At 36.5% G+C, this 19,669-nt stretch overlaps 1 protein-coding gene across 5 annotated transcripts in view; it reads left to right on the forward strand.

The window, feature by feature from the left end:
• The window catches only part of ECPAS (Ecm29 proteasome adaptor and scaffold), a 103,146-nt gene that overhangs the window by 22,193 nt on the left and 61,284 nt on the right, over positions 1–19,669 (forward strand). For 4 of the 5 annotated variants that reach the window (XM_030859024.3, XM_030859025.3, XM_030859022.3 and 1 more), the window contains 5 exons: positions 4,590–4,720; positions 12,992–13,108; positions 13,952–14,070; positions 15,227–15,376; positions 18,323–18,491. In XM_030859024.3, the coding sequence (XP_030714884.1) occupies positions 4,590–4,720; positions 12,992–13,108; positions 13,952–14,070; positions 15,227–15,376; positions 18,323–18,491 (686 nt within the window). Of the gene's footprint in view, positions 1–4,589; positions 4,721–12,989; positions 13,109–13,951; positions 14,071–15,226; positions 15,377–18,322; positions 18,492–19,669 lie in introns of those variants that run through there. The other variant, XM_070045706.1, reaches the window with a different exon arrangement.

Below are 19,669 nucleotides of genomic sequence, written 5' to 3' on the forward strand. Positions count from 1 at the left end.
GAGTAGCCCTCGCTCGCTGCAACTAGAGAAAGCCTGCGCACAGCAACGAAGACCCAACACAGCCATAAATAAATAAATAAATAAATAAACTTTGCCATAGTAATAAAAGATATATAACAACAGTGAGATTTTTTAAATTTATCATAGTCAGCTAAGGTTGATTACTTATAAGATTGATTACTCATTGTAGGAGTGAGTATAGGGAAATTGGTACGTACATATACTGCTGGTGGTATAAATGAGCACAGCCTTTTTGAAGGACATTTTTCCAAAATCTCTTAAACTTGACACTCCTACCCTTTGACTCAGCAGTTTCATTTCTAGGGTTTTAGCTTACAGAAACGCATACAAGTGCACAGATACACATGGATAAGGATGTTCTTTGTTTTTTATTTTATTTTTTTAACATCTTTTCTTTTTAACATCTTTATTGGAGTATAGTTGTTTTACAGTGGTGTGTTAATTTCTGCTGTATAATAAAGTGAATCAGCTATACATATACATATACGTATATCCCCATATCTAAGGATGTTCTTTGGAGCATCGTTTATGGTACTGTAAATCTGGTAATAGCACAAATAGTTAAATAAATCATACTACTTCTATAGGCATAGTTTTATCAATTAGATCTTTATTTAGTGCTGTGCAAAGATATTTACGATTTTATACATATCCACACTTTTTTTTTTTAGTGTAATTCTTTGGGTATTAAAACCTGACCTGAATGGATATGAGGTTCTTTAAAATCTTTGACTATCCCACTTAGTGTGAGCATCCGTATGTCTTATTGCAGTAATCTGAATGTATTTAATTATAGGAACTGCCCTAGAACACACAGGGTGGATAGGGTTATTTGAAGTACACAGCATATACACTTTATTTTAATTCAAAAATCTGAAAAGTCCTGAGACATCTATTGCTCCAAGGGTTTTAGATAATATGTTTGTGTTAACTAAAAGGAAAAAAAAGGCAAATTGTAAAATAGTATGTGTCATATTCCAGTTTTTAGGTTAAAATAATGTTAGTGTATGAATAGGAAAAAATAGTTCAGAATATATTCCCCACCTTTAACAGTGACTATCTGAGGTTATAGTGATGTCTTTAATTTTCTTGTAAGTGAAATTAACTCAATATGAGTTTGAATAAGAGGAGTAATATCAAAATTGTGGAGAGGGTAGAACTTGCCCCTGACTCTAAAGTAATGTTTGTCATACCTCAGATACTTTGGTGATGACCTGGAGGATCTCAGTTCCTACAACTGAACACTGAGTCCTTGTGAAAGGTGAACTTGAGTTTTAGATTCCTTTTGAATTTTCAGAACTTTTGGTTACATCCCTTCTTGTTTCTGAATAGACACGTTTGGGGGCAAAGGCCTAATTTGGATTCTCACTTTCACGGGGCTCAGTTTCCAGGGTTGAGGGTAGAGGCACAGGGTTCACCCTTCAGTGCCGTTAACAGCAGGATTCAGGCACCACACTGTTGCTGAATCTTTGCCCATATTTTGCTAACTTTGGTAGGCTGAAAAAGTTAGTGGTTGATTATATCTGCACTTGTATTTACATTTCTTTTCATAAAGTTTGAACATGTTTGATGATCGTTTATTTAAAGTATAGATGTTTGTCAGAATGACGCAGCAGTGTTACATCGATCCTCTTCCTTTGCCTCTTCCTTGGGTATGCTTGACTTCTTTGACAAGGACCCCCGTGTGATGTTTGGTGCCCTTTCTTTCCATTCCCACATTCCCATCATAAACAGTGTTACTGCGTTGAGGATGTTATCTTTTCCTTTCTAGTGAGGGAGAGTAGAAAGTGTTAGGTGCTATGCTGGGGATACATAGGAAGCACCCAAATGGTTGTATGAAAAATGAAAAGGACCAGATATCACTTGGTTTTTTTTTTTTTAAGCCTTGGGCACAGATTTTGCAGGTCAGTTTGTTATGAAGAATTTAACTTTCGGCCTTCTTCCGCAGAACGGTTCTTCTAAGTTTCTGTAGCTAAAATCTGTAGGCAGTTTCCACTGCCTAAGATCTATAAGGCGCTGGGGCAGAGACTCCTTACCTGTAACTTCCATGGATGTTGTGGATTGAATCCACTGTTCCTAGGAGCTCCTTTTATAGTAGCATTCAACTATTAGCAAATAGAAGCATTTGGTCTGATAATCTCAGAGTCAGCCTGCCTGCCTTTCCTCCCTTCCTTCCCTTAGTATTAATTTTAAAAGCTAAACTCAAGACTTTATTTGGATTTCATCAGTTTTTCCGTTAATGTCCTCTTTCTGTTCTGGGATCCAGTCCCACACTGGATCCCACACTGCATTTAGATGTCCTGTCTGTCTCCCCGGACTCCTCTAGTCTGTGACAATTTCTTAGTCTTTCTTTTTTTTTTTTTTTTCTTCACAATCTTGAAAGTCTTGAGCAATACTGGCCAGGTAGCCTGTAGAATGTATTTTAACTTGGTGTTACTGTTGGTTTTTTGTTTTACTCATGAGTAGATGAGGGTTATGAGTTTTTGGAAGGAATACCACAGAGTTGAAATGCCTTTCTTGTCATGTTAGTGATCCTGATACCACATGGCATCGCTTGGTTAAAACAGAATTTATCAGGTTTCACCACTGTAAAGTTAACATTTTCCTCTTTCCCTGTTCTGTTCTTTGGAAGCAAGTCACTAAATCTAGTCTACCCTCAAGGGGTGGGTAGAGGCACGAATTAAGCTCTACCTCCTGTAGGGGGAGGTAGCTACATAATTATTTGGAATTCTGTAAGAAAGACTTGTCTCTTTTCCCCAGTGCATTTAATCATTCAGTCATTTATTTATATCATGGAGTCATGTAAATTTATTTTATACTTTGGGTTAGAATCCAGTACTATGTTATTTATTTGGTTCCTCAAATTTATTCCAGCCTTGGCCATAATGGAGCTCTTTCAGGGTGGTTCCTGCATCCCTTTGACTTATCAGGCCCTGTTTCCCTTCTGGCCCTACAGGATGCTTCAGGTTCATCTTGTTTTTTCCCTGCCCCAGCCCTAGAATCAGCCATTTCCCCAAGAGTCTGGCTCCTTTTACTGGAGAAGGGTGTTTAAAAACCCAGGATCCGGGTGCTGGGTGCGCTTGTTGCTACTAGGTTGTGCCAGGTTGTGACTGCTTCTAGGCTCCCTCTGGAGACACATATCTATATCTATATGTGTATATATATCTCTTCCTGTAAAAAATTATTATGGAAATTTCCAGCATATACAGAAGTACAAATTCTAAGTATCTATCACATAGCTTGAACAGTTATCAGCTAGTGACCAATCTTGGTTTCACTTATATGGCCCCTCCCCATTTCTCACCCCAGCACCCCCAATTATTTATTTATTTTAAAATGAGGACCTGAATGAGGCCATGACTTTATTTTTAGTTTCTGAAATAATTATATATATTTAAGGTGTACAATGTGATAATTTGATACACATATACATAATGAAATGATTACTTCAGTCAAGCTGATTAAGATGTCTTTTTCTCACAGTTGCCTTTTTTTTTTGTGAGAACGTCTGAAATTTACTCTCAGCAGATTTCCAGTACACCCCTGATTATTTGATGTAAATCTAAGTAACTGTTATTTCAGTTATATTTTAGTCTTTATCTCTGAGAAAAAGGACTCCTTTAAATAATTTTTTTTGTTTTTTATTTTTAAATTTTAAAATTAAGGTATAATAGATACAGTAGAAAGTATGAAAGGATAGAGCTTGTGAATTTTTATAAATGTATATAGCTGTGTAATCATCATGCAGATTGAGATGTAGGACATTTCCAGTGCCTTAGAATGCTCCCTAATCACTTACGGATAATTTTTGTAAGAACCCCTAAAAAACAAACATAACCACAATACCATTGTAACACCTAAAAAATTAACAATAATTAAAAAAAATCAAGTATCCAGTCATTTGCCCTTGATAGGTTCCCCTTTCACCTCAGCACTCTCCCCTCCCCTGCAATGTATTGATTGAAGAGACAGAAGCTCTGAGTGTGTTAGTTGCTTGTTCTGTAGTTGCCTGGGTTTTGCTGAGAGCATCCCTTTGGTGTTAATATGTTTCTCAGTGGCTTTCTTCGTGGAAATTTGTCTCTCACATTCTGCTTGGCTAATTCCAGCAGTAATGGGCAGTGATTCTGTCTTTGAAGAAATTTCATCAGTAAGATGGTTTCACCAAAGATATAATATTATCCCTGGTATATGATTAAAGTTCTCCTGCATGGCTCTGCTAGCTAGGTCTAGACGATTTCTTCAAAACTTTTGTATCTTTTCTAGTATCCACATCCTTTAGAAAAACGGAATAACCTTGTAAATAGGAGAGAAATTTGTTGTTTTTGTCTTTGTTTTCCTCTCTTCTAGAGGTTAAATGACCAGGACAGTTGTAAGACAGTATAATTAGCTAGTAAACCTTTTTAGTGTTGTTTCATTGCTGTGTCAAAATCATCTGCATACAGGGCTAGCTATGGTTAAAGTTCTGGCTGAAGGATCTGCAGTATAGAAAAAAGGATTAAGCTATAAAAGTGATTAGTCTTAGTTCTGTTTGATGTGCTAAGTTATCCTTTTCTCTTTTTGTATTGTAGATCAGCTTGAACGAGTCTTTTTACGACTTGGCCATGCTGAAACAGATGAACAATTACAGAATATTATATCTAAATTCCTTCCTCCTGTTTTGCTCAAGCTGTCCAGCACCCAAGAAGGAGTACGTAAAAAGGTAAGCATGCTGGGACAGTTGGGGGAATTAAATAGTGAATAAATGGATGTATTTTATGAAGTGAGTTTTCTGTTCCCATTATTGAAATCTAGCTTCATGATCCCAATTAGGCTTTTCAAAATGGACAGTAAGTCTAGGACCAGCTTCCACGATTTAAAAGTACCTTTTGTATGCTTAGCACAGCTGCATTTAGCTCCAGCTGTACACTTGGCATCAGTACTGGATGACATAATTGAGATATTTATTCTGGAATGTATGGAGGTCTGATTTAAAATCTATGCCCTTGAGTCCAATATGAAAGTCAGGTGGTAATGGGTCAAAAATATTCTTTAATCATTGGCTGACAGTGAATATGGCCTTAATTAAAAGTAAGCAAAAGAAATGTTTTTAAAAGCAAGATACTGTTGTACAGCTCCTGTTCTAGAATTTTTTGAAGAACTGTTAGTAAAAGCTGGGTAACTGTCACATCAAGAGTTTCTTTTTTAACCTAATGTTCTACATGGAACATTTGGGTGCTTCACCTTTAAAATAATTCATTTGTCTTCTCGTGTATTTATACTAGACCTTTGGGTTTTTGAGCTATCATCAGGTTTCAATCCTTGAGCCACTGTAATTGATTGGCAGTGACCTTCCCGGAGGTCTGCCCTGAGAGGGATTCTGAGGCCTGATTTGAGTTCAGTGGAGAAAGAGTATCTTTAAGAATGTCTGTTATATTTACAGGAAGGAATAGGGCATTCTTGTCACGTATTTGACATGCCTGTTGTTAATGCTGCTTTGCTAAGATAGATAACGTGTTTGATCACGTCATTCTCCTATTTAAAACTCTTCTATGGCCTTTTCTTACCCTAAGAATAACTAGGTATAAAAGGCCTTCATGTGTTGGTTTCTGTTTCCTTATTTAGCTTCATCAGTCTCATCATTTATTTGGCAGATATTTACTGGGTACCTTCTATATGCCAGGTGTTAGGAATACGTTGGTGAAGGAAAGAAACGTCTACTTGGGGAGATGAGTATTAAACAATAAGGCAAAGAGTATAGAGTTAAAATGGCAATAAATGCTAAGATGGCAAAGGATTGTATGAAAGAATATATTTGGGGACTTGATTTAAATTAAGTATAGGGTGTAAGGGAGGTGTGTAGGAAGTAGCCAGGCATAGAGATGGGGAGACCACTAAAGGCAGAGAAGGCCCTGTGTAGAGATTCTGAGCCCGAACTGAGTATAAAACCTTCAGGGAGCTGAACAAGGCCACAGAGATGCACCCTGTGCACCAGAGGAAGAGTGATAGGAGTTCAGGCATGGGGATTCCAGCGGCAGCCATTTGAAAGGGTATTGGTGGCAGTGACATAATCATTCTGGCTGTGGGGTGGAGAAAGACTTGCAGTGGCGCAGAGGAGAGTAAACAGAAGGAAGTTTTTGCATTAGTCCAGGCCTCTCGGCTGAGTATTTTCAGTAGGGTTTTTTTCTTTTTTTTTAAACTTATTTACTTAGGAGTTTTATGTTTCCTTGTATTTTATCTTCTGTAGAAAATCATTCGTCTCTAACCATCTACTTTATATGTTCAGTTGTATATTATTCACGTCTATCATACTATTATTCTTAATATTCTGTTACCATTCAAGTGGAGAAATTCCATTCTTGTTTCTAATTTTTTTGTTCCTACCAAAGGTTTGCTTTTTTTAATGGGCCAATTTAAAAGGAAAAAGAGCTTTTACATTAATTTTTTCAAGTGTATTTTTCTTCTATTTTTATTCAAATTACTCCTTTTTTTGTTTTCCTTTGATATGTTTTTCTCACATAAGATTTCAGTTTGTAAAGTACGTAATGGTAAAGGTCATTATGTGCCAGGAAAAATGCTAATCACTTAAATACTCACAAGATTATGTGAGGTGTAGGTGTTATTTCCATTTTATAGATGGAGCTGAGGCTTGGAATGATTAAGTGACTTCATTAAGGTCAGATAACAGAAAAACAGAACTGAAAATGACCTCAGTTTCCGGATTTCTCTTTGATTACTATTTTGGTTATACCCCATAGTTACACTGGTGAGCAGTATTAGGTTATTTTATTTTTGACCTAATAATTAGTTTATAAGAACATTGTTTTTGGTTTTAAAATAGTGTAAAATTTGTCTGGTTTTACTGCATTCTGATTTGAAACCACAGTGAGCAAATGTTCTAGTCTTTTAAAGCATATTATTTCTGATGTTCATAAAAACTATTCATAAGATTAAAAAAATATTTCCTGTTGGTGGAATATGGAGCTCAGTGTGTGGATAGGCCACTCAACACTGCTCTCATTTCTCAAGAAACCTATCTTCCAGTCCTGTTGTAAATTAATAGTGAATTACAATCTCCTGCTGCTGTTGTAGTTTTTCTGATTTTCCTTTTAGTTTTAATAGTTTGACCTTGATGCGCTTTTTTTTAAGTGTCCTTATTTATTTATTTATTTTTAACATCTTTCTTGGAGTATAATTGCTTTACAATGGTGTGTTAGTTGCTGCTGTATAACAAAGTGAATCAGCTATATGCATACATATATCTGCATATCTCCTCCCTCTTGCGCCTCCTTGATGTGTTTTGATGCACAAGTTTAAGGTCTTGTGTTTCTTAGTAATTTGTATTGTATTACTTACTTTTCTTTTTTTTAATTTTATTTTATTTATTTATTTTTTTACTTACTTTTCTTATCTTTCAAATCTCATTTAAGATTTCTTTCCCCAATACCTCTATCATCTAAGACTAGTATTGTAGCCAGTGTTTTCCTTTGGTGTAAGTTAGATTGAGGAATCTTTGCCCCAGCCAGCAATCTTAACCTTATTTACTTTAGCTGCATATCTTCATCAATGTAATTGAGATGTCACATTTTTTTTGAGGTTTGGATTGAGGGCATGTACATCAGTTCCAGTTATTAACCTTTCTCATCACTTGATCTGTTCTCATTCTTTCCATCTCTCCCTCTTCTCCCTTCTCTCCTCTTCCTGCCACACATTTTCTGTTTAAGAGTTTGATAACCTATATTCTGTTTTAATATAATGATTAATCAAGCAATTCTATCCACATTCTTAACATTTCAGTCATCAATTTGTATCTAAGTAAACAAGATGTTTTACTCAGTTACCCATCAAGTAAATTATTTTATCTTGTTCAGATTTCTTCCTTCTCCCCCTTCCCTTATATTTCTTACTAGAAATAGTAATTACCTTCTTATTTCTTCGTTTTTTCATTTATATTTATTTTTCATGTTGTCCTTTATTTATCTATTTATTTTTTAAACATCTTTATCGTAGTATAATTGCTTTACAATGGTGTGTTAGTTTCTGCTTTATAACAAAGTGAATCAGCTCTACATTTACGTATATCCCAATATTTCTTATTATTTCTTACTAGGTTTTTCCCTAGAAATTTTCCTTTGATTTTCTTCTCATATTCCAAATAATGCTGACTTTGATCTATTGGTGAAATTTTCTAAACTTTTTACAAAAAGCTTGAAGGAAATATACGAAAATGTGTTTACTGTGATGAGTCGTACAGATGATTTTTTAAAAACAACTTTGAATCCCATGGAATATTATGCAACTACTACAAAGAATGAGTTAGGTCTAAATTAAGAAGCTTATATATTTTTAACTGGAAACAAAGCAGACTCTGTGCTAACGTGAATGACATATAGCTCATTTTTGTAAAAAGTAAACAAGTAAAATCTAAAGATATAGCTAGTGGGAATCAGCAGCATAGCACAGAGAGATCAGCTTGTGGTTTGCGATGACCTGGAGGGGTGGGATAGGGAGGATGGGAGGGAGGCTTAAGATGGAGGGGATATGGGGACATATGTATGCATGTGGCTGATTCACTTTGTTGTACAGCAGAAACTAACACAGTATTGTGAAGCAATTATACTCCAATAAAGATCTATTTAAAAAAAAAAGATATAAATATGTTTGTAGAAATTTTTGTGGATACAGAGAAAGATGTGAAGATGAACACCGAAGTATTAATACTGGTGTCTTCGAGTGGCTATGAATGGACTAGGGAAAAGGGATAATTATGATTTTTCACTTAATTTATTGTAATAAATGTGTTTTTCTATTATAATTTGAAAAAGCAAGAAAATAGAATAGAGAGAGATATAATCATTGTGAACTTGTATATTTAATTTATATTGTAAAATACTAATTTTGTTTGCTTTTTTTACATATCAGATTTCTCTTGGTAAAGGGGTTTTGTTGTTAAGTAAGTTTGAAAGCTTCTGGAATAAGGGAAAAGAGATCTAACAGCTGAGACACCTGTTTACATTCTAAGCAGTATGCTAGACTCTGACATATCCTTCCATTTAATCCTCATAATAGCCTGTGAAATGTTATCATTTGATTTCTGCAAATGGGGGAAAGTGATTCAGAAAATGATAATAGTGCAAAGCATTAAATGCCTATGTGGACATTGTCTCAGTTCATTACAACTCATCTAACAGCTCTGTGGGGTATAGGTGCTCATGTTATTCCCATCTTATCTAGGAAGAAACTGAGGCTCAGAGAAGTTAAATAACTTGCTTTGTGTCACATGACTAACAAGCGACTTTACACGTGAGAGATAATTCCAAGACTAAATGATTTCTGCCAGGCTTTGCCTTCACCTGATGGCAAACACGTTCATTCTTTAGCTTATGTGTGAAAGTGAATTCAGTACATGAGGGGTCAGTGAATGAAAGTTGAGGATAAAAGAATGTCTGAAAGCAATAACATAATTTTGCCTGCATGTTATTTTGACTCCAGGTAGTAGAGGCTCGATGTGTGTTTCCCTTTTATTTGTTTTGAAGTATAGATACTCGGTCAGACTTTTATTTACTTTGAAATATAGCTACCTGGTCAGACTTTCATGATTTGTACAGTCCTGTACTCATACTAATACCTCTTGCAAGTAGAACCAATATGATAATTGGGAGTTTTGGTTATTATATAATTGTTAATAAAACAAAGGATGTAGATATTGATCACAAATCTAGAATGCAGTTACAATTATTAGACCTTTTTTTACCATATAAAATAAGACTGTCGTGAAAGCAGAGTATTTTTTAATAAAAGCTTACATATAAATAATTTCAGTATGTAAAATTTTGTAGTCAGTGACACTAGGGATTAATCTAGTATTGACTTTCAGTTCTGTAATTTTAGGGCTCCTGACTGTCAGTTTCATAATGTTTGTTAGGCTTAAGCAGGATACCTGTAGAGTAGCAGCTGATAATTTGTGGATAAATTGGGTGAAAGAGAAATGTTTTATTTTTGATTTATTTATTTTTTGGCTGCCCCGCGTGGCTTGTGGGATCTTAGTTCTCCGACCAGGGATCGGCCACTGGCCCATGACAGTGAAAGCGCCGAGTCTTAACCACTGGACTGCCAGGGAATTCCCAAGAGACATAAGTTTTAGACTTCTACTGACATATCACTATTTTAAGGAAAATGAGATATGTTATGTAGAATTCTCTTTTACAGTGAACCTTGTATATTCTGACTTCTTAGAATAGGTAAAAATTAAAAACTGACCACTGCTGGTGGGAGTGTAAATTAGTACAACCACTTTGGAAAACTGGAAATGTTCTAAGGCTTACCATATGTATACTTCATGACCAGGCATTTCCAGTCCTGGGTTTGTGTACAACAGAAGTGTGTGTATCTGTGCACCAGAAGACACAGCTAAGAATGTTCATAGCATTATTCGTAATGGTCCAAACTGGAAATAATCTTATATCTATCATGATATAGCAGAATGGATAAGTTCTGTTTTTTTCCTACTAGAGCAGTGAAAGTGAACAACAACATGGATGAATCTCAGATATAATATAGAATGAAAAACACAGGAGTTCATCCTATTTGTTCCATTTATATAAATTTAAATATGGCGTTAGAAGTCAGGAAGAGGGGTTAGTCAGTGGGGTGCAGGGCCTTTGTACTTCTGGTGGTTACAAAGGTGTGTTTACTTTGTGAAAATTTATTAAGCCATACATTCTCAATTTTGCACTTCAGCTATATGTTATACTTCAATTAAAAAGTTTACTAATGAGTAAATGAATATAAATGAATGAGTAATAAGGGGAACTGATAGGGACAAAATACTATATGCCCGAGGCTGGTAATTCTGTAGGCTTACTGACAGAGGTTAACTGTTGTCAGTTTAGCTGGGGGAGGGACTGGTTCAGCGGATTTCTTAATTTTTATGGGTTTATAGAGGATTGCAGGCAGTGGATAACCAAATATAGGAAATGAGTCAATATTTAAGGTGATAATATTGCTAGAAGAAAATTAAGTAGTTAATCTACTTAAAATTTAAAAAATTGTCATAAAAAAGAAAGTATGTAATTGTGGGCATGATTGTCTGCCACCATAAATAGTGATTTTCCATAGGATCCTTCTAGGAAGCAGCCTAGCTTAGATCATCAGAAGAGGGCTGTTTCCTTTAGCCTGGCTCCTCCTGATTTTTTCCCCTGTCATCCAGCTGAATCACAGGTCTGGACAGGCAGGAGGTTGGGTGAGGTATGTGTGGTCATGCAAGTTTCTAGGTCTTTGTAATGTTTGAGGGCTCCCGAGGGTGTCTCACAGTGACAGACACTTCAGCTGAATTAAGCTCAACTGTCAGTGTCTGATAAGGTTAAAAATATGGATTCTGGAGTCAGATCTTGACTGTGCCACTTGCTGGCTCAGTAACTTGCTGGACAAGTTAACTTCACTTCCTGACCCTCTGCTTCCTCACAGGGTAAAATGGGAATGACAATAGCACCTCTCCAGTTGTTGTGAGAATCAGATGAGCTAAGGAATGCAAAGGGCTGTCCTGCGTGGAAACTGCTCAATAAATGTCAGCTATTTTACGATTATTCTTATCACTCATTTAACAAACATTGATTTTTAGATTTGTTGTTATTTTAAAAATTCACTTATTTCATGATTGCTGTAGATAACTTTGAACTTTTGCTGTTGCTGTGAACATCCCTACAGCTCTCCTTAATACTTGCTTTGAAGCTAGATCTCAAATTTCAGAAGTGATGGAGAGTAGTGTAAGCCTGGCCCTCTGGAATAGTCACTTTAAATTCTTGAGTCTTTAGGTGAGGCTTTCTAAAAATCCTGTATCTCAGTGCTCCTTTCTTAGCAAGATAATCCCACTTTCATTGTAAGCTTGGGGTCATTTGATGTAAACCTCTGTAGCTTCCTTTCCACCCATGGGTATTGTTGACTTATTCACCTCTATTTCTGTCTTTTCCCACTTAAAGGAGAGGAAGTTTGATATTACTTACTTAAAACTTTTTAGTAGAACCAGATGATCTTCAAAATAAAGTAAAAATTTCTCAGCATTTTACCCAAATCCTTCTGTAATCTAGGTCCTGCTTTTATCTCTTACCACTCTGTGTTTCAGTCAGATGCAGCACACCATGTTCTTTTAGACCTCTTATACCTTCTTATAACTGATCTTCTGCTTGGAATTTCATCTGCTCTTTGGGACTTAGTTTCCTGTCAGTTCCTCCCGGAAGTCCTCCTTGATCTTAGTAGATAACTTTTTCTTCCTGAAACTCTCAGTACCTTGTATATTTCTCTTGCTGTAGTGTTCACGTTGTATTTTAGTTAGTTTGGGCTGCTATAACAGTATACCACAGACTGGATGACATAAACAGCATTTGTTTCTCACAGTGTTGGAGGCTGGAAGTCCGAGATCAGAGTGCCAGCGTGGTCAGGCTCTTCGTCGGGAACTTTTCATGGTGTACGGAGGGCTGTCTTCTTGCTTTATCCTCAGACGGCAGAGAGAGGAAGAACTCTGATACCTTCATCCCCTTAGAAGGGCACCCATCCCATCGTGCCCCCCCCCCCCCCCCCCCGCGATCTCCTCCAAACCTGTTTACCTCTCAAAGCCGTCACAGTGGGGTTTAGGGCTTTAAAGTGTGAATTTTGGGAGACACAGACATTCAGTCTGTAGCATAGTGTGTTGCTATCATTTGTTCACAGGTCTTCTGGGAGACTGTGCCTCAGTGTAGGCCCATCTGGAATCTCAAGTTTAATTAACTAAAGGACATTGTAAAAATAAATTCACTACTAAAAATCTGGTGCATGGATTCTTGGGGATAACATTTTGGAACAAGATTTTAATATTGTATACTCCCTTTCTGGGATGTCAAATTTACCTCCTTTAAGAGAACAAAGTAGCTACTATTCATTAAAATAAGTAATATCTGAGAAATGAATTCGTTTTTAAGATATGATCAATAATTTCAGTTTATATCTTCCTGTATTTTAGGTAATGGAACTGTTGGTCCATCTGAATAAGCGTATAAAAAGCCGCCCCAAGATACAGCTCCCCGTAGAGACACTCTTGGTTCAGTACCAGGACCCTGCTGCAGTTTCCTTTGTCACAGTGAGTGTTATCTTGGAATATTTTCTGACTTACAGTAAGTTTTCTTTCATAACATGTATTAGATGCCATCAGTATATTGGCCAGCCTAGAATTTCACCTTAGACTAAATGAAATGTGAGGTGTTTTTCTTCAAAAGGACACACTGTTTTTCCACTGAGTATTGATCTGGAGGAAATGGTAGGAACAGGATAATGTATGGCCATTTACACAGGGCAAAGGAATGTCGGTGTAATGACTTGTCAGGTATGTTGATTTACAAAAAGAATGATTGATTCTTAGTAAAAGATTATGAGAGGTCAATCTGAATTAGAAAGAGAAGGTTATTTTAGTAATTGACCAGTTGGGAAATGGCAGCCTAGGATTTAACATGGGGTCTCCACTTAGCTTGAAAGGATTAATGTAACAAACTGGGAGAGCTGATACTGATGTGTAGTATGTAGGTTTAGGTAGGTCAAATGATTCCTTTTTTTTTTCAGTGAAAAGTAATTGCACATATGAGTACTTTATTTTCTCCCCAGCTTTATTGAGGCATAACTGACAAATAGAATTGTCTATATTTAAAGTGTACAATATGATGATTTGATATACGTATAAGTGCTTTAGACTAGATCATGCTCTCTCATATGAACCCCATCTTAAAAGTAAGCATTTTGAGTAATTGGGGCTGGAGTTCTTCCTGAGATATACTAGTTGGTCAAGCTGTAACAAACAGGTGATAAACATGAGGAAGGAGGATTCAATTTCTTTGTTATAACAAAGCTGCCTAGGTTATTAGTCATGTGTTTTTGTTGAAATCCTAGAGTATTTCTTTCATACTTACTTGACTTTCTCTTGTTGCATTAGAATTTTACTATAATTTATGTTAAGATGGGCTATCCTCGCCTACCAGTGGAAAAACAATGTGAGCTGGCTCCTACGCTTCTTACTGCCATGGAAGGGAAGCCTCAGCCCCAGCAGGACAGGTATGCTTTCCTCAGTTACCTTATTGCCCACCTGTGAGAGTCAACAGCTGCCATTCAAAAATAGATCCACACATTTGGTTTCACTTGGGCAAATACAAAGGCTTGAGTTGAGCTCTTTGAGTTGACGGTTCTGTGTTACCTCAACATTACTGTTTTGTTAATTTTATAAATTATAAAATTTCTTGTGAGCATATCAAAAAATGTGTAGAACTAACATTTTTCTCAATCTAAATGCATTTTTATTTCGGTTAGTTATTTTGAAGCAACTGATGTTCTGTGATTGCAGAAATTTGAGATCTAATATGCTTTTCATCAGACATTTCTTTCTTGGAGGATATAAAGTTTCAGAGCAGTTTTCTTAAGGAACTAATTACTCGTTTGTATTAATATGGGAATTGGAGAGGTGAAAAGGAATATCATCCTTAGTTTCTAGGCTTAGCTCAAAACTTCTGTATCCTAAGCCCTGTTGTAGTGACAACCATGAAAAGAAGTTGTGGAGGAAAGATGGATTTAAATCATGTTTTCACTTCACTTTTTAGAGCATAAACATTTTTAAAAGATTGTAATACAGATATTTACAAGTAAAATTAATAGACATCGTAAACACTGTTTGAAATTTTCATGTTTTAATAGCAACAGGTTTAGTGAAAGAAGAAAAGAATCTGTTACTTAAATTCACACAGTGGAAATTTAATATTGTATTCCAAATATTGACATGATTGATGTTTAATTTCTTTAGATTTAGAATGACTTTATTTTTAATTAAATGTGGAAAGGAAAAAAATGATTGACAGGACATGTTATAAGTTGAACTTTACCTAAGGTTTAGTATTAAATCTCTTGTGGTAATAGATATTAACACTGAGCCCATATTATGTACATTTTTCTCAGGTGTTTTTGGTGATGAGCCAGATTGGCTAAATGTCACTTATTACTCAATATCCTGAGCTTTTAATAAGAAGGAAATAAGAATGAAGTCTAGGCCACTCCCTAGATTAGGACTTTGTAAATTAGTGGTATTGAAAATGAATGGCCCTTGCTACGATTGCTACTTTTTGTTATGTGATTTTATTTTTTTTTTGGTTTTGTCTGTTATTTGCATGTATAAAAAATCTTATTTTTTAAATAGTTGCAATAAATGTAATTGTTTTTTCAGCTTAATGCATCTTTTAATACCAACCCTTTTTCACATGAAATACCCTGTTGAATCATCAAAATCAGCTTCTCCGTTTAACCTTGCTGAGAAACCAAAGACTGTGCAGCTGCTTTTGGACTTCATGCTAGATGTCCTTTTGATGCCTTATGGGTAAGTAAAAAAAAAATAAAAACAAAACAAAGCAACCTTGTTCTTGATTGCTTTTACTGTGTGCAGTCAAGTACTCTTTTCAGTGATTCAACTTTCACTTGAAAATGAATGTCTCAGATTTGTTTTGCTGCAGCCCTGACCTCTTCTAAACTGCAGCGCCGCTGCTTACTGACCTTATGGGTGTGGAGCTGCTGCTGTGCTTTCAGACTTGCCCCGTCCAAGCTGAAATCAGTCTTCCCAGTAAACATAGTTTCTCTTCTTTAACTACCATCAGTGCTGTGATGATTCTCTTAGCCTTGTAGGCGCTCAGTTATAAATTGCCTCTAGCTTTCTCTTCCTCGTTGCTGCAGTATCAGTTCCGTAAGACCTCCTTCCTCCTCCTCCATGTGTCCTGGAACCATTCCCACTGCTGCCATTCTAGTTTCGGCTCTTTTCAACTCTTTTCATCTCTTTTCATGACTTTCTCACCAGCTGCTCTTCTTCAAAACTTTCTACACTGCCACAGAGTTTCCTGATTTTTAAAACACAGATTTTATCAGTGACCCCTTAAAATCCCTGGGCTGTTATTTTCCAGTCATTACATGCACTCATGCATTTCATGTACTCTATATCTCCTTGCCTGTCTACATTTTAAGAGAAGACAGTTTTCTCTGCTTAGAATGCTTCCCCATCAAGAAAGAAAGAAGGAAAGAAAGAAAACAACAGAAAACGGCAGCCAGGAAAACCACTTTGAAAAAGCCTCACAAACTAGCTTAGAGGCCAGTTCTGTTGTCTCTGACTAACTCCCTGCCCTACGCACAGGACTCTCCCTTGTCCTCATAAGGCTAAGCACCCATCTGAAGTGCCACTTTGTGCTCTTATTGCGTTGTTGGCTTATCCCATCCTAATAGATTGGGAGCTTTTTGAAGTCAAGAGCTGTTTACTCTAGCTCTGGTTCCTGGCGTAGCGCCCACGTTGTCATCTGCTTCCAGCCTGCTCCTTTTCTAGGTTGTCCTGCTGCCAGAGAGATTCTTCTAACGTATTGCTTTCATTACATTTCTTCCCTGACCAAAAATGCAGTATACACTATGAGCGTGGCATGGGGGGCTCCACATCACCTGTCCCTCCATCCAGCCACGAGAGTTCACGCTGTACGATTTCTTTCCTCTCCTTTTTGCTCTCCTCCCACTCCTCTAATTTGGCAGCTTTATTTTCTGGACCTTCCACTACCTCTGTCATATCATTTCTTACTTCCCTGCAGTTTCTTTGTCATCTGATAACATATCATATGCTGTTGCACTTGTTGTGTTGTTATTGTCTCAACTTGCTCCAGATGGCAGACACTCAGTCTTACACCTCCTGCTGTTCCTCTGTCTTGTGCTTAGGATGGTGTTTTGCACGATGTTAGCTGTTCAGTAGTTATTAATTGATTTACTTACTGCTGCCAGTCTTGCTATAACTGAGAAACAAATGAAAACCTCCTTTTATAGTTGTTGAATCAGGAGGCAGCCAGAACTGGCAGGTGATGATGGCTTTGGTAATTTAACTTTGAAATCCAAATTTAACTTAGGCGCACAATGTACCCAAGCCAGTAGTTCCTCACATTTTTCTTACCAGTGAGAATTTGCCTTGTTTATATAAAAATATTAAAACGATTCTTTAACAGGTTTTTTAAAAAAAATTAGATGAATTTAGGAATGGAACAAATATGTTTTATAGTAATGTGGAATAATTTACTATGCCATTAGGCTTCAGATGTTTTCTTTAATTTTTATTATAACAGGTATTTTATTTTAATATCCAGTCTGGTAATTTGTCAGCATAGAATTTTAGAGTTCAGAAGGACTTGAATTAATATTCATATCAAAATTTTCATTTTGTAGATGAGGAATGCTAGTTTAGTGGTTCAGAATGAATTTATCAGAAATCTCATTTTTAATCTATAGAAGCTAAAAAAGAAATGGGATGATAAATTAATAACTAGCTGCAAAGCTGTATGCTTTGAACATATAATGGAAAAAGCTGGTCCTTATTACGATTTTTTTCCTCTTTGGATCCTTTTGAATTTTTTCATTTTTGGGGTGTATGTGCTTGTATGGTAAGTGGTTTAGAGGTTTCAGTGAGTTTTTCTATTTTTTAAAAATAAATTAATTTTATTTATTTATTTTTGGCTGCATTGGGTCTTCGTTGCTGTGTACGGGCTTTCTCTAGTTGCAGTGAGCGGGGATTACTCTTCGTTGCGGTGTGCGGGCTTCTCATTGCTGTGGCTTCTCTTGTTGTGGAGCACAGGCTCTAGGTGCGTGGGCTTCAGTAGTTGTGGCACGCGGGCTCAGTAGTTGTGGCTCGTGGGCTCTAGAGCGCAGGCTCAGTAGTTGTGATGCATGGGCTTAGTTGCTCCGTGGCATGTGGGATCCTCCCGGACCAGAGCTCGGACCCATGTCCCCTGCATTGGCAGGTGTGTTCTTAACTACTGCGCCACTGGGGAAGCCCTCAGTGGGTTTTCTAATGCAGAAATATAAGGAGTTCAAGGAGAATTGAACAGAAATGAGAATGACTATAAATATTCTCTGCCTTGGGTATAAAACAGTAGTTCCCCCTCCACCCCATTACAGTCAGTAAACCTTTGTATTTGTCAACTAAAAACTTAAAATGTAGTGGGTCCATAGTGGCTTTTAGAACAATTATTTATAGATTGAGAGTGAACAGAATATTTATATTCATTGTTGGTAACTGTTACAGTTCATTTGTGACCAGGTTGAGCAGATGTACTCTAATGGTTAATTTGCTGAAGATGTAGATACCTTTTTTAGATAGTTCTAAAATTTTTCTTTATGATAAAATTTTAATTTCAAGTGTTCATTCTTCTAACAACATTCTGTGGGAGGAAAGTATATAACTGAATGTGCTATATATATGCATGTGTTTGTATGTGTTTATAGAGAGGTTAAATTCCTATTTCCTTTCCAGATACGTGTTAAATGAATCCCAGAGTCGCCAAAATTCATCTTCAGCACAGGGTTCTTCTTCAAATAGTGGGGGAGGTTCTGGAATACCACAGCCTCCCCCAGGAATGAGCTTTTATGCAGCTAAACGAGTTATTGGAGATAACCCATGGACACCTGAACAATTGGAACAGGTATCACACGCTGCTTGTTTGTACGGAGCTTAACCCTGCACACTTGCCCCTTTGAAGTCCGTGGAAGTATGTGTTACATAATTCCAGCGTATTCAGGCTCTGTAATGAGATACGATTGATGTAATGTGTTCTGGTCATCATGTCATTTATTGGTTAAAGCCCCAGGGAAAGGGAGGAGTGGGAAATGCTGTTTAGTTTTTCTAATACTGCTTACATATTTCAAGTATAAAATACAGCCCATTTATAAATTGAGTAACTTTCATTTTAGTTTTTAATTACAGGTTTAATAATTATCTAGCTGCTTTGGTGCACTTGAAATACAATTTATCTTATATTGTTCAGCTTTTTAGGGCTGTACATTCTGTGTAAAGTGAGGAACAAGTGACCATATGGGGGAAAAGCATGACCCCCTTTTATATTTCTTCCTGGGAATTGAAAAATTGGCATTAAGAATTTTATTCTGGATTTAAACAGGACACAGATGTTCTCTGAGCAGCTTTTAAAAAAGACTGGTGCTCTACAGAGAAGGTGCCTCACTGTGTCTGTGTCATCAGGCACCTCAGGGAAGAACAGATGAGATCAGTATGTAATTATTTTGGAATTCAAGCAACATGGGTTAGTCTTCCAATCCTTCCTTTATCTCTCCATGGCAGTCTAAATGATTTGATCCTTTTCTTTTTGGCAGTGTAAGCGATCACTGATCAAAACAGTGTTCCCAGGAAAGGGAAAAAGGCAAGTGGGCATTCTTGCCACTCAACAAATTTATAGAATGGTTTGTTCAGCAAGGGCTCTATTTGATTAGATTAACATCTTCGTGTTTTATAGATCTTTTTTCTTCTTAAACCATGATGTAAGTAAGAAAGAAGGGTAAATAGTGACAGAAGCTACTCTACTGAGTGTGATCTATGTGACAGGCACTATACTGAGTACTTTGAATACATTATTTCATTTAATCCTCACAGCACCTTCAGAAGGTATAGAAATTTAGTTCCATTTTGTAAAAGGAATTGAGGTTTTGAGATTCACCACAGTCTCACTCCTAGTAGTAGGCTTATGAATCTAGGTCTGTCTGAGGGCTAAAGCTGTAAGTGCTGGAGAATCATTGTTAACATTATAAATTGTAATCTTACGTTGGTCGTTATTTGCTGATTTCTAAGGGCTTCTGTATGCCTTTTGTC

Source organism: Globicephala melas, chromosome 6, assembly GCF_963455315.2.
Source record: "Globicephala melas chromosome 6, mGloMel1.2, whole genome shotgun sequence".
NCBI lineage: Eukaryota > Metazoa > Chordata > Mammalia > Artiodactyla > Delphinidae > Globicephala > Globicephala melas.